General features: G+C 53.6%; 1 protein-coding gene across 10 annotated transcripts in view; it reads right to left on the reverse strand.

Moving 5' to 3' along the window:
* MVB12B (multivesicular body subunit 12B) overlaps nucleotides 1–11,154 on the reverse strand; it is a 58,779-nt gene extending 47,625 nt beyond the window's left edge. For 3 of the 10 annotated variants that reach the window (XM_053996113.1, XM_053996114.1, XM_053996123.1), the window contains exons 1-2: nucleotides 10,777–10,902; nucleotides 4,101–4,223 (exon numbers count right to left, since the gene is read on the reverse strand). In XM_053996113.1, coding sequence (XP_053852088.1) covers nucleotides 4,101–4,223; nucleotides 10,777–10,839 — 186 coding nt within the window. In that variant the 5' untranslated portion in view covers nucleotides 10,840–10,902. Of the gene's footprint in view, nucleotides 1–4,100; nucleotides 4,224–4,368; nucleotides 4,488–5,259; nucleotides 6,619–6,818; nucleotides 6,835–10,095; nucleotides 10,538–10,776; nucleotides 10,903–11,112 lie in introns of those variants that run through there. The other 7 variants (XM_053996118.1, XM_053996117.1, XM_053996120.1 and 4 more) reach the window with 7 other exon arrangements.
* Between the last annotated feature and the right edge of the window lie 4,378 nt (nucleotides 11,155–15,532).

The following is a 15,532-nucleotide window of genomic DNA, read 5'->3' on the forward strand; positions in this document are numbered from 1 at the left end:
GATTCAAGGAGTGGGCAGGAGGCAGCGCCATGCCCTGGGGAAGGGCTCTACTCTCAGCAGCTGAGCACTCACTACACACAGAGCAAGCTGGTAAGAGCCCTGGCCCCAAAATGTTTATTGTCAAGTAAGAGAGGAGGCAAGAAGGCAAACACAAGGAGAAGGGCAGAAGAAACAAGATTACCCCATCAGACTTAACACCCAGTGGCGTCTCCAGCAGGAGACTTCAGTGTGGTCTAAGCTCCAGAGAAGCTGAACTTCTGCCTAATGCCTCTCAGATGGGGCAAACTGCTCCACAGCAGTGGAGCTGTTGGCTCTTGTAATCACACCGAGCCAGCCCTTGGCCCCAGAGCAGCCTGATAACAAAGAGCTGACACTTGTCACTTTTGCACCCATGTTTAGTTGAGCAGAGACTGTGCACAGGAAGCAAGAGCTGTGTGCTGACAAGGCCTCCAATTACCCCGAGTGCAGCAGATACACAAGAGACAGTCTGATCAAAGCAGCAGAGTGCACTGACTGCTCCCTGAATTTTGGCAACTGCTGCTTACAAGCCCCAGCTCAGGTCAAGCCATTGTACAACACACACAGCTTTTGTGTTCAGGCTCTGCAAAGAAACATGCCTGATTTTTAAACAGCCACATTTTAGAATAGGATTTTGGTGAAATTTTTTGCTTATTTTAATTCTTTGAATTCTTTCCTGAACTGATAGTTTAGGAATATGTAAAATCTACATGCATCTTCCTCTGTGATGGGTAAGTCAGTCCTGGTGAAAAGATATTCAGGAAACTGTCTGGGAAAACTGTTGGCATATAGGGATGGTCAGCTTGAATTCCAAACCAGGACAACGTAAGCATGAATGAACTTGTTAGAAAACACATGGGGAAAGAAAACAGAGCCATATAAACAGGAAAATTCTTGCATCACCTGCTGGGATCCTGCAAGCAAGGAGAAGCCCCAGCAAACCTCAAAGCAGAGCTGTGCCTGATCAGCACGCCCTCAGGACAGGAGCCAAGTGGGAAAGGCCACAGCAGACCTGGCCAGCAGGACAGGCACTCTAGAGCCCCAGCTTGCCCAGTCCTTCCTTGGCTGAGAGGCAAGGAACGTGCGAGACAGAGGATCTGGCACCTGGCACTGAGCACACAGCGCCCTGGGCACAAGAAATGGTCCTTCTCCTCATGAGGCTGGGGGGAGACACTCCTCACCCGTGTGCTACAAACAGATGGACTTGACAGAGTGCCACCCGCTGAGGAGGTGACACCCAGTACGTACAGGGTGATGTGCTGCTGCACGGCAGTCAGGATGGGGTTACTGCCACCACAGTCAGGTCTCTGGCAAGTGGGTCCTTTAAACCTCCTGCCCCACAGGCTGATCTGCCCCTCTGGCAAAGTCAGGGCTGCTCCTGCTGGGTCTACAGCTTGCTCAGGCACTGCCCCAGAACAAACCCCACCACGGAGCTGGTGCAGCAAAGAACACAGCTGCACAGGAGCCACACCTCCCTCCTGTCCCAGGCTCCTGCCTCCCACCTCTCCTCCCCACCCAGACACTCAGTCTTCCCAGTTTGGTTGGATTTTCAGGAATCTAAGTTCAGACACACTCTGTATATTTTGGCAAAATCAAGTCTTTGGTGCTTTAGCTGTGAAAAGGCCTGGCCAGTTATTCCAAGTGCCAGTAGTGCATTTGTTTTCTAAGCAGACACAAAGGCAATAGAGATTATGGAGTAAGTAAAGTGCTACAGAGGAAAAAAGGCCTCTGTCCCATTTGCCAAGACATCCCCCCAGGCACTGCTGCCTGCCATCTCCAGCTGGGCAGTAGGCTGAGCCCTGAGGCTCCACGGGAACCTGTGAAATGGACCTGGACATCTCTAGGCATTTAATTTACACCTGGGATGAAGCACCCATGCTCCTGGATTTCTTTAAAAGAGAACAGAAGGGAAAATTAAGTTGTTAATTGAAGGATAAAAATGAGAGGGAAACTGGCAATGCCCATAAATGACATAGGTGTCTCAGAAAGAGCTGGTTACTTCAGTGTGAAACTTGAAACCATGAGAAACTACATGAGGAAATACTTTCCCATGCAACTCTGAATCCACCTGTAGAACTGAATGCTGCAAGATGCACTAGTGACACACAAAGCCATTGGATCCCTAAGGAAACTACAACATCCCAAGAAATGCTGCTGTTAATGCTTCCCAAAAGATGAGTGTGGTTCTCCTTTCCAGGGTGCAGTGTGCACCTCTTACTATGAGGGCTCTAGGGAGCACACTTCTGGGATGCAGCTGCCACAGCTGCCTTCCTCAAGGCTTTACAGCAATCAGCTGTCAGTGCCTCATTAAGGAAATTGCATACCTGCAAAAACACAGATCCCAGGACCACCTAGGTCTGCACATTGCCCATGTCTCAGACCACGATTTCTGTGCTGTGCTGGGCACTGCACTTATGCACATTCAGCTTCACGCTTTCAGGGGGCCAGACCAGGTTCCACAGAAGTCACGGAGAAGTGGCAACCCGGCATACCACACAATGCTCCAGTGCACTGACTCACAGACCAGCCACCTTCAGAAACACCCAGGCAAGAGCAGCACGCTCGTGCATGCCACTGTCCCCTGTCACACCAGTGTGGCACCCAGCATGGCCCCTTGACAGCAGGTGCTGCACGGGGGACAGGACACCAAGGGTGGCACCCAGGCACACTGCTGACGTGGCAAGCTGACGTGGTAAGCTGACTGGCAGCCGTGCTGGGGGAGGACAGCAGAACAGCAGGCACTGCCCCATGCCCACTCCAAGGGCAGACAGTGCTCCTTGTGAACAGTGAGGCAGCAGAGCCGGAGCAAAGGCAGCTCCTCACTGTGCTCTGAGGAGACAGCGACCCACATTCACCAGCATTACACCACCACCATAATTGGATTACGCCACAGGAAGACTCTTTTATCTTGTTTAGTTTAAACTGCGTTAGCGCTGCAACTCCCCATTAAGCCACAGGCAGGCTATCTGGGGTGAGCGTGCTCTCTGCCCAGCCATTTAGGCAAAATGCAATTCTGTTATCAGAAGTCTCACACTGTCCCGTGCTTCTTTATCAGGGCAAGCAGCTAATTACACAGCCTGGCTCACACAGGTAATGAGCACTTGGAAAAACACAGTAAATGTAAAAAGCTCCCAGGTCTTTAAGGAGCCTTTTCACAATGCCCCCCTTGTGTCCTTACTTCAGCCTGATCCATTTTCTTTCTTCACACTGAACAAGGTATGAAATCATCCAGAGCTGAAGAGGCATGAGCAAAGCCTCTAGTCAGCTGGCTTCCACTCCTACCACACAAGCTGTGTGGCTCTGGAAACCCACGGTGTGATGTAGCAGAGTTGGAGCAGGACACATAGAAAGGCAAGCAGATGAACTACAGACCAGATCTTTCTCTGTAGATCTCTGCAAGGTCATTATTTTGTATTTCACAGTTTGGGACACTGATCTATGAGTAGAAACATCCTGCTGTTGGTCACACAGCAACTAATCCAAGGAACAAGCAGCTGTTGAACAGCGACCTCCTTTTATCTGTTCACACATTCATCTACGCTTTACCCAGCTGCCTTTTCCCTCTGCCAGTCTCCTGCCAAACCTTAGTTTAGAGGTTTGCATTCTGCCTGTCAAAATCATCCTTGCAATTTCAGCTGGATGCAAAACTCTTTGATTCCCTTTCTGGAGCTTCTCATCATCATTGTGCATTGCTGATATGTGGGATTAAACAGCTGATGCGGGATCCATTTATTTAGAGATATAATTTGTACAATACTTAGGACTCCTTCAGGATGAATGTTACTAGGATTATTAAATTTCCTTGCCATAGTGGCCAGCTGTTTCAGTAAACCCCTCCTCTAGGAAATTAAGCTCCTCTGGAGTGGCAAAGATGAAGTGGCACATTTGCACCCACAGCCCTCTGCTGAAGGAAAGCACCAAGTGCTGTGGGCTGAAAGGTGGGCAGCCGGCTACCGAATGACTCCTCACAGCACAGCTCAAAGACACGTTCTCTCTGAAAGAGATGCTGCTCCCAACCAAGTAAAGCCTCGTTAGTGCAGAACCAAAGCATTACCTGCAGCAGCTCAAACAGCTCTACTTACAACGTCATATCCAGTGGGTGCTCGGCTGCGCGACGCGAGCACACCAACGCCTGTGATGGGGTCCATCGGCAGGTCGGGCAAGGCATCGGTGAGGTCTCGCACCTCAGGCATTATGGACTGATCCTGGAAGAAAGGAGCAGAATTAAAGGGCTGCTGGGCACCACACCCCAGCAGAAGCCAGAGAACCAAGAGCACACATGCATGCCACAGTGCCTGTGCTGACACACCACAGACGGCCAGGGTAAATACAGGATTAGGCCAGACACACCTTCTGCACTTTCATTTGCTTTTGATAAGAGGGTATACTTGTGCAATGCCAAATAGGTTTGAAATTTGGGCTGGCAACCTCTGAGACTCATTTTGTGGCTTCCATGGGCTGGTCTCCATCTAGCAATGACAGGAAAACCAAAGCTCAATTCCTTCTCTTCCAAAAAGAGAACAAATTTCATCCCCAAGTCAGGTTGGTTGAAGCAGCTCTGTCATTTCAAACAGCAAGAAATCTGCTCCTAATGGCTTTAGGGGGAGGTTCCCCATCCACTATGGGTGTTAAGACATGCTGGGGGTTCCCCCATGAGTCCTCAGTCCCATCACACCCCCCTCAGCCAGACTGATTTCAAGGAGCAGCACAGATGTCTCTGGCGCTGGATGCAGAACCGCACTGGCTGCAGGGAACCTCCACACCAGGGAACACAGAGGAAGCACAGGGTGGGCTGGCACAAAGCAGAGAGGCCTTGAGGAGGCCCGAGCATCTTCCAGAAGAGACACACCACCGAGAACGTCAAGGGAGGGAGATATGCAAAAAGGACAGAAGCAGGTAAGACCAACTAATTTCGGAGGGATGCTGCTGCAGGAAGCAGGAGGAGAGGACAAGAAAGAGGCTGAAACAACCGAGGTGAAGGATGGGGAAAGGTGCCACTCCCTCAGCATGTGGTCTCCTGCAGAGGCAGCCAGTTAAAGCAAGTCTTCTCTGGCTTTCAGGCAGGAATGCCCCAGGAAACCGCCCCCCAGGAACCCCAAGACAAAGGGCAGTGCTTTGTGTAAACAAGCATCACTGCTGCAGAGCCAGACAAGCCGTGAACCAGAGCTGCCTAATTCAATTCCCTCCTCAGAGCAATCAAACCCCAGCATTTCTAGGCCATTTAGATGGCTGGTTACTTACTGCTTCTAGAAAGGCAGAGGTGAGTACTGGTGCCAGTGGGACCTGGGTTTACACTTCACAATGCCCAGTCTGAACAAACATCGTGCTGCAGGCAATAAAAAAAGAGCAAGTCTGGGCCCTAAGTAAATAATAATAATGTCACATGAACAGCCAGACTACTTGAGGAGTCCAAAAGAGATGCTAGCGACCAGTAATGGTGCAAACACTATTGCTGATGAACCAAACAGGAGGGAGCTCTGCTTTAGCACCAGTGTGCTGGACACACATCCAGCACACAGAGCAAAGCAAACCCTCTTCACTCCCCAAGCAGCTCAAACCTTCGAGCATGATGGTAAGTGCAGCCCGAGCCCCAGGGGCTCACCCTCCTCTCCCAGCAGGCTCCCTGTCCTCAGGGTGGGTGAGGAGCACAGGACCCTGCTGCAGGCATGCTGCAGGCAGTGGCACAGCCATGACAGACCCTGTGCCAATGCTTGTGCCACCCCACAGCTCATCCAGAAGCCTCGCCAATAATGCAGAACCTCAAACATACATCATAGAAGTAACATAACGTGAATTTAACAAAGAGCTTACAATCTATTCTTCATGAACGTTTTCTGAAACTTCAAGTCACTCAATAGTGTGGTGACTTCTTACTACATATTGGGAGGAGCTGGGAGGTAATGAATGCTGATGTAAGCTTCTCTTAGGCCATTTTGAACTGAAATCCAGGTAAGTGATGATATTCCCCAGCACGTTAAGAACACACACAGCAGGTTCCCACACAGCAGGGAAGCAGGTCTGCTCACATGGTGCCTCTGGCCTCCACCAAACACACCCTGATGAAGCGCCTGCTGCTGAGCACTGCCCAGGCCCCGTCTCACCATGCTGGGGCCTGCTGCAGGGAGGCCCAGCTGCCCAGCAGGAACCTGAGCAGCTGCCAGCTCAGCCTGGGCAAGGCTGAGGACGAGGGGGTCCGGGGCACCAGCGCAGAAAGAGGGGTGGGTGGGTGCCCCAACCCGCAGTGTGCTGCCTCCCCCTCAGCCTGCGGGCACCCTGTCCTCAGCGGAGGAAGAAGGGCACCTTTGTGGGAGCCATTTGCAGCCCTGCTCGCACGGCAGAGGGAGGAGAAACGGCATCAATCCTCACTTTGTGCTGCTCACACAAAGCCCCTCTGTGGTGGCAGCGCTGGCCGTGGGGCTGTGCGCCTGGCCTGGCCATGGGGCTGTGCGCCTGGCCGTGGGGCTGTCCTCCTGACCATGGGGCTGTCCTCCTGGCCGTGGGGCTGTCCACCTGGCCGTGGGGCTGTGCACCTGGCCGTGGGGCTGTGCACCTGGCCGTGGGGCTGTGCGCCTGGCCGTGGGGCTGTCCACCTGGCCTGGCCATGGGGCTGTGCACCTGGCCGTGGGGCTGTGCGCCTGGCCGTGGGGCTGTCCACCTGGCCTGGCCATGGGGCTGTGCACCTGGCCGTGGGGCTGTGCACCTGGCCGTGGGGCTGTCCACCTGGCCGTGGGGCTGTGCGCCTGGCCGTGGGGCTGTGCACCTGGCCGTGGGGCTGTGCGCCTGGCCGTGGGGCTGTGCACCTGGCTGTGGGGCTGTGCGCCTGGCCTGGCCATGGGGCTGTGCGCCTGGTCATGGGGCTGTGCACCTGGTCATGGGGCTGTGCACCTGGCCGTGGGGCTGTGCACCTGGCCGTGGGGCTGTGCACCTGGCCTGGCCGTGGGGCTGTGCACCTGGCCATGGGGCTGTGCACCTGGCCGTGGGGGACGCCATGGGGTAACGTGGCACAGCACCAGCGTAGGGCCCCGAGCAGCACCTGCCGCAGCAAGGGCCACCAAGCTGCCCCTGCCCAGCGAGCCCAGCAGCTTCCTCTGCCCCGTGCCTGCAGCCGACAGGGATGGCAGGCACAGCACCTGCCCAGCAAGCAAACCTGCTGTGGCCACTGCAGCACGGCCAGGCTCTGCCACACCAGGCAGTCACTCTGGGCAGCTGCCTGCTGTGCACGTGGCACCGAGGATGCATCTGGAACAGATGTGGAGCAGCAGAAATCAGTTGCACACTGGGATAAATGTTTTTGTGAACTCTGCACAGGTCAGAGGGAAGACTCTGGCTGGGCAATCACACAGACGATTAGTTACACTGCACTTCTCTGCAAGAATGTCAACAAAGTTTGGTTTCTCTTCTATTGCGCCTTTTAACTTAAAAATGAAAAAATAAACAGTCAAAGAGGAGATTAAATTAAGGAGCAAGATTCTATAAATACTTCTATTAGGCAGTTTGTTGTTTTAATTCTCTTTAGCAACGTGAGTTTGACCTGCATGCCACCTCCCATCACAGTGGCCAGCACTCAGCCCAGGATATGGCCCATCAGCATCCTGCAGCAAGCTGCCTGTGCCTACCTCACTGCAGGGCTGTTCCGGGAACAGGCCGAAACAATAAGAACATTTTTCCCTTTAGCTGGGAGCATGCTCCCTGGAAGCTGTTCTCAGCTGTGGGGCCGCATCCAGTCCCCAGCACACCCCAGCAGCCAAAGGAAGCCGGATGTGAGCTCTGGGGCAGGAAGAAGCTTCAGAACACTGTGGGGCTGCCCAGACAAAGCCAGTGGGGAAAGAATGGGTCTCTAACAAGAAAGTCCCTGTGCATCCTGGCAGCACCAACCCCAAGCAGCACGCAGCAGAGCAGGGTGGGATGGTTGCAGGCCAGATGGACAGGATGCACTCTTGGACAAGCAGCCACCATGCTGCTGGCTCTGTCCTGAATGCTTCCCAACCCTTGAACCAGACACGCCTCAAGGCAGGAGGCGTAGTGTACCAGGGATCTTGATGCCCAGCTGTAACAGAGCCCTTCTGGGACTCCACTGATTTCTGGCACAGCCTTCTTCCCACAACCCATGCCCACAGTCACACACACCTCCCTGTCTGCCAGCACTGCCAAGTTTGTCTGTTTATAGCCTTTTTGCTTGTTCTCTCCCATTTCCTTGTTAGCTCATCCGCCTTTATTAGTTTATCCTAGGCATACTTTCCTGCTGGCTCCACTGAGGTGACTGACCACACACACTGCTGGGCTCTGGCTGGGACACATATACAGCAGAAGAACCCGCTTTCAGAAATGAATGCATTATTGTGAGTTTCTAAACCATTTTCTGCTCTCACTGTTCCTTTTCAACAAGTTCAGCAAGTTCAAGAGCTGGTGGGTACATGACCAGATCAGGCCTTTCAATGTGTTTGCTACAGAAACATCATGCTGCCAGCAAAGCGGGTCAAGCTCTGAAGTTAAATAGCCAGGGACTTAGACAGAGAATGGTGTTATTGTTTCTTCCTCCAACTACAAGCCCTGCACTTTGACACTGGCTTGCTCTTCCCACAGGCAGAAAGGTACGAGCTAAGGCAAAACTGGGAAAAAAACCAACTACCTCACGGCGTCCCTGCAGTCTGTGGGAAATGGTCCCCTAAACCAAGCAGACGCGCTGCTCAAAGCCTGGTCCGCCCACTCGGCCTGTCCTCCATCCCTGCACGAAGGCACTGCTGGCACAGCGCGCTGCCCCGCAGCCACAGTGCCATGGTGCCACGGTGCCACACTGCCCCGCTGCCCTGCAGCCCCGCAGCCACGGTGCCACACTGCCCTGCAGCCCCACAGCCACTGTGCCACACTGCCCCGCTGCCCTGCAGCCCCGCAGCCACGGTGCCACACTGCCCTGCAGCCCCACAGCCACTGTGCCACACTGCCCCGCTGCCCTGCAGCCCCGCAGCCACGGTGCCACGCTGCCCCGCAGTACCACAGCCACGGTGCCACAGTGCCACACTGCCCTGCAGCCCCACAGCCACTGTGCCACACTGCCCCGCTGCCCTGCAGCCCCGCAGCCACGGTACCACACTGCCCTACAGCCCCGCAGCCCCGGTGCCACACTGCCCCGCTGCCCTGCAGCCCCGCAGCCACGGTGCCACGCTGCCCCGCAGTACCACAGCCACGGTGCCACAGTGCCACACTGCCCTGCAGCCCCACAGCCACTGTGCCACACTGCCCCGCTGCCCTGCAGCCCCGCAGCCACGGTACCACACTGCCCCGTGGCCACGCTGCCCCGCAGCACCACAGCCCCGCAGCTGCAGCTCTCCCGCACGCCCGCACACCGGACACAGCCCCAGCCAGCCTTCTATTTCTGTTCAGGGAACACGACATCATCTCTATCAGAAAAACAGGAACCCGCAGCGGCAGTCAGCATCGGGGCCTGGGAGGCCACCATCACAAACAGGAAGAATTTCAGTTTCACATTTCACCACCATCGAAGGCATGCCTGGAATCACCCCTGCACACAGGCTCCCTTACAAGACAGTTGCCCTGCACCAGCTGCAGAACCTACACTTGGTGACTGAATGGGATGGAAACAGGAACTTAAGTGACAGAATGAGCAAAATCGAGATCATGTATTGCTTCACAGCACTTCTAACTATGGACACATATTTCTAAGTGTCCTGTTTTGAACCAAAATAAGTTTCCATACACAGATGACCTTGCACCAGGGCAGCAAAACTGAAATAACATTGAGTTCAGTTATTTCTCTCTTGGCAGAGGTATGAACAGGTCCTTGAGGGCTACTGGCACCCCTAAGCCTGGGATTCGCTTTGTCAGAGATGCACGTGGTACAAGAGTGAGATGTTGTCTGTTTTATCTCACACCTCCAGAAGTCAAGTTATGCCTTTGTCTAGAAGGGAAGGCCATCTCAGCTACAAATTATAGGGATGACGCTGTCAACATGCTGCACAACACACAGGCTCCCTTAAAGAATAGATGAGCGTGTTCTCACTCAGTTAAAATAAAATACAAAATGGAGAAACCCAAGCTTTAGCCCGAGCAGCTACACACCTGCTGATACCCAGCCTGTCTGGTTTCAATGTTAGTGTGACCAAGCTGAGAATGCCCCAGCTCTGGGAACCTGCAGACAACACTGAAGATCGGTGGACCTTTGAAAATCGCTCTAGAAACCTCAGAGAAAGCTTGCAAGCCTCCGTGATGCAAGGCACGAGTACTTAAGACACAGGCAACTCTGCGTCTAAGAAGTCAGCCAGTGCCACACCTCCAGCCGTGCACCGAGCACAGGTAAGAAACGGGCAGTCAGGTAGGCCCATGATACAAACGCAGCAAAAGACCACATGAAACAGAGGGGGGCTTTGTTATTTCCTCTAACCGTCACCAAGCAGAATTTACAGTAAATTCCGGAGCAGGTCAAGGTCACCGGGGCTGTACCCCAAGGCTGGTACCCGAGGCCGCTCCTGCAGCCAGCCCAGCCTCGGCGGAGCTGCCGGCTCTCACGAAGGCCAGCGGGGCGCTCCGGCCCCGGCCCGGGCGCGAGGTCCCCACGAGCCCGGCCCCGACAGCCCCCGGCCAGCCCCGGCCAGCCCCGGCCCGGGGGGCTCGGCCCGCCCGCCCCGCCCGGCGCCGCGGCCGCGTGAGCGCCCCCGCCCGCCCCCGCCGCGCCGCCTCGCCGGGGCCGCGGGCCCGGCCCGGCCCGGCCGCGGGGCCGCGGCGGCTGCAGGGACACTTAACTGTTGCCCGTGCGGCGGGCGGCGGGTCGCGGCTCCCCCGGCGCAGGCAGAAGCAGCTCCTCATCGCCCGGCGGAGCCGGCGCGGCGCGGCCCGGCGGGAGGAGCGGCGGCGGGGGAGCGGCCTGCGGGCCCGGGCGGAGCGGCGCGGGGCGGGGAGCGGAGCGGACTCCGGGCAGGCCCAGGCCCGGGGCTCGGGCTCCCGCCGCCGCTCCGCGCCCACCGCAGCCGGACCGCGGCGCGCAGGGCCCAGATCCCGCCCCGCCCGGCCCGGCCCCCGCGCCGCCCCGCGACCCCCGCCCCGAGCCCCGCGGCCCGGCCCGTCCCACGGGACACTCACCGCGGCTGCCGCGCGGCGCTGCCGCCTGCCGCTCCGCCCGGCCCGGCCCGGCCCCGCCCGCGCCCCCGGGCACCGGGCTCGGCCCCGCGGGGCCCGGGGCCACACCTCGCCAAAACCCCGCTTCCTCGGAACGGGGCAGTGCCCGGCCGAGCTCCCCAGCGTGCTCCGACCAGCCTCCCGACCCGGAGCAGACGGGAGGTGCCAGGTGGAAATGGCTGAATATCGTGATTTGGACAACGAAACCTCCTTCCTCCTTCTGAAACGGGCTGCATCCAGAAGATAGGCAGCAGCTACTGTGGGCTGAGGAAGGGCAAATGCTGTCAAACAAGCTGGTTATCTTCTCGAGAAGTCCCTGAGGTTGGGAGGGATGAGCGGTTTCAGGACCTACCTTCAATTCATTAAGATATTTGATGCTCTGTCTCACCATGGCCTGGAAAACAAAGATATGGTCCAAGGTAGTCAGGGTTTGCCCAGCTGGCTGGGTGACCAGCAGCCTTCGGGTCCACTCACAGCACAGAAAACATCCTGAATAAAGGGTCTGCAAAGGTCTGGTTCTGCTCAACCTTAACACGTGCCAGTGTTGAAACTGACAACACGCTCATTGAATTAGCAGATGATGTGAATCGCAGCATATCGTGGGACAACAGCATGGTCCATAGCCATCATCACATGAACCAATCCTGCAGCTGTCCCGCGCTGGCTTTTGAGCACCTTACCTGAGGCAAAGTCAACAACAATCGTCTGGAGGGCAGCAAGATGGGTGTAGGGGCTGACATCAGCAGCCTTCAGTGCAAGACACACAGTTGGAGCTGCTAATCTAAAGCAAAAGAAAAAAATCCTGGGGTGAAGAATGAAATAAGGGAGGGAAGGAAACTCTTTAATGTGTTTGTGAATTAAAGAGAAGGGCAGAAACCTGTTCCCCTTTATGAGAGGCTGAGAAATGATGTATGTGAACTGCAGCAAGAGATTCTGTGAAGATAACGGTGAAAACTACAATACCAAAGAGTTAAGAATAGCTTGGAGAATTTTTCTTAATGGTCAAGTCGCAAGCCATCCTGAAAACTCTTATCAGATATTATTCAGTCATTCCCTCGGAGCAGATGGTCTCCCCTATTCTTTATAGATCTGGTTTATTCTATTTTCCATGACACCAGAGTTTTCTTTGTGTGGGGAACCTGGCCTTTGTGACTTAGAAGAGGAGAAGGATCTCACTCAGACACCCAAATTTCCTCCCATTGACTAAATCGGGTACCACGTGGCAGCGTGGTGCATTTACCAGAGGGTCCATCTCCATGGTCACAGGGTGTTTCCTTGTCTGACATTCTGCCTTTAACTAAAATACTAATTCCCTTTTTTTTTTCCCTCCCCCATTGTCTTTTTGCTTGATTTGGCCATCTTTTGAGGAGTTCTGTTCAGCCTGTTCTTTTCTCACCTAGATAATGGTTCGTGTTTTCCATCCTATTTGGACTGTCTCTACATTTCTTTGGCCAGTCTGAGCCGGGCAGGAGTGGCTGAGCCAAGAGCCCTTCTCTTTCCTTTCGTGGGTGTCTCCAGGCTGGTTTTGCACCTCTGGCTCTCTTTGAGGTGGACAGGAGCTCGGCTGACCAGACGTTTCCCACTGGCCCAGCCGTGACTGGGCTCTCGGTGCTGATGTGCCTGCAGGGCTGAGGACCAGGGGAGCTCTTGGGTTTGATCCTCAGGGCTGTTTCAGCTCCTTGCTCTTCATCCTGGTGTGGTCAGACTTACTACCAAGGAAAACACTATGAGCTGTGATTAGTCAGTGTTTGAGAGGTTTGTCTGGAAGGCAAGGTACGCATTAGTGGTTTTGTGTTCCTGTCCATAAAGCAAACAACAGAAACTGGAGTCCTGCTTCATCCTGGACACAATCCTGGGCGGGGACCAAGCCTTCCTCCTGTCCTGACTGGTGCTTCTCTCCAGTAAATCACTTTAGACTGGTAATAAGTCTTTTGAACAGCAACTCCGTTCCCTTTCTGTTTGACCAAGGCTCTCTGGCTCGTACTGAGTACAGCCCTGATGGCTGTTAGTGGCTTCTGCATCCAAAGATTGAAAAAAAATATATTTTATATATATATATATATATATATATATATATATATATATATATATATATATTTAGAGCAATAAGGAATACAATGCATTTTTTTTTTATTTGGAGAGTAATTTAGAGAGAAGAAAAGATGATGCCTGGTGGAAATGAGAAATATATGTCCCATACATAATATATGCCCCAAATGTCCTATTACAAATACAAGAAGATTTCCTGAACTGGAGAAGTTGTTACACATTACAGTGTGCTAATGCTCCCCCATGGAGATGCTGATACTGAGAGAGTCTTTAGTGTAATAATATTAAAAATCCGAGAGTTTCAATAAGATCCTCCCTGCTACTATGGTGGTAGGGAATGAATTGATTCCAAAGGAAGACTCTAATTGCTGCTTAGTATCCACAAAATATTCAAAGATTCACTGCAAGCATATATCCCAATGTGTCTGTGGCATGATCTGCAATAACATGTTTTCCAGAGAGAGTCACTTCCCAGCACGGTTTAGCTGCTGCCCTGGAGTGACTGGAGCCAGCCCAGGGCAATGCTGGCACCTCTGCCCGCAGGCACCTTTAAACCTCGGCAGGTTTGGTGGCTGGGAAAAGCCCTATTGTTCTCTTCCACGGGCACTGCACGGGCTCTGAATCAGCAAATGCTGGGTGTTGGGTACATGAATCATAGCTACACTGGAGTTGGTTAATCTATCTGTGTAAAGTTACTCAAAAGCATAAATATTTGCAAGTATAATGCTTTCCTATGAATATTTTACATCCATCTTTTTCAAGATCCATTTATTTACTCTTCTTTATTTCAGAACACGTCTTTTCTCACAGGTTCTGCAGTCCTGTACATGCTGTCCAGTTCATACCAGTGTCGTCTTTTCAGGACACCTAATAGGATAGAATTTTGGTCAGTCTTGGCTCTGATACTGATGCTGTGGCTGAACAAACAGGGCTTGCTTATCCCTGGGTGGATGGCTGCCAGTAGTGCAATAGTGCTGCACATTCCATGTTTTCCATGCTTGTCTTTGGAGGAAAATCAGCCAGAGTTTCATTTCATGCTGGAGTTGCTGCAGGTCACAGCTCAGCTGCTGCCTGGTTTTAAGGTTTCTTGAAGGCAGGCTTAACCTGCTGCCTCTAATTTGGTGCACCAAAATATCTCTTTGCAGTCAGAACTTCCCTTCTATATTTCTAGTTTACACCTTGATTATTCTAAAAAAAGTGAGAAGGTCCTAATCTCCTTTAACTCAGACACCCACTCTGAAACAGATGAAGCAATTTTCAAAAAGCAGTTTCTTGATCTATTTCCCATTAACTTTCCTATCCCATAATTGTTACTAAGCACTAGATAAGTTGCCACAAGTGTATTTCAGTTATGATGTACGGGACACCAACGTACAGCAATCCTAGCAGAGATAACTGGTATTTGTGTAGCACCCAGTGGTGGCTTTGGCCAGGACAGGGGTTCAGCCCCTAAAGAGGTTCAGGACATCCCTCACCTGCAGGGATGGTCCAGGAGGAGAGACTGTCACCAGCTGCCTCCACAACAAGGGAAGCAGGGCCCAAAGCATCCCGTGACCTGGCCCAGGGTGCACAGGTGCTGGCACTGTTTAGTGGTACAGGGATGAAATCTGGCCTCGTGAGTCCTGTTTCAAGGCCCCGCAGCCAGGACCAGCCCTGTTTGTTCTGTGGAGACACCCTGGGACTAAAGCACAGCTGCTGTTCCACCAAATGGAGGGCAGAGAGAACGCCGTGCGGCTAATTACCAAGGAGAGCCACGCATCCAGATCCTCAGATTATGAGTAATGGCCACAGCACGATGGAAACCTTTGCTTGAACAATTTTGAATGATGAACGCATTTGAGGAAATAATGTTTTCTTTGCAGGCGTCCTCTGATGAAATGCTACTGTTTGCTTTGCTTTCTCACACTCAGGGTGGGTGCTGTCCCCACAGTGCCCAGCCACCTGCTGCTTGCTGCCTGTCCATGGCCTTCCCTGTGGATATGTGCAGGGGAAACCCATGGACGTGGCTGCCAGGGCTGCAAAGCTGCTGTTCCAGGAACACGCTGGCAGCAGACAGCATTCCAGTGCTGGGTGTTTGCACAAAGGAATTCCAGGGAGTCAGTTAATAGGTGACCATTTGGCAGTGGTACTGGGAAGTTTGTCACAGTTCAGCTGCCTCTGTAAGACTTTGTTTAGGTGCAGCCCCTTCTCCATTTAGCTATGCAGGACCTCAGCTCTGGTCTTCCAGCTCCTGAAAGCAGGGCCACAGGCAGCACCCCTTGTTCACACACTGGTTGAACTGCAGCAGCCAGGGATTTTGCACCCCTATCTAGCCCCAAGCTGTCCCCCTGCGCAG

This window comes from Vidua macroura, chromosome 21 (genome assembly GCF_024509145.1).
Source record: "Vidua macroura isolate BioBank_ID:100142 chromosome 21, ASM2450914v1, whole genome shotgun sequence".
Lineage (NCBI taxonomy): Eukaryota > Metazoa > Chordata > Aves > Passeriformes > Viduidae > Vidua > Vidua macroura.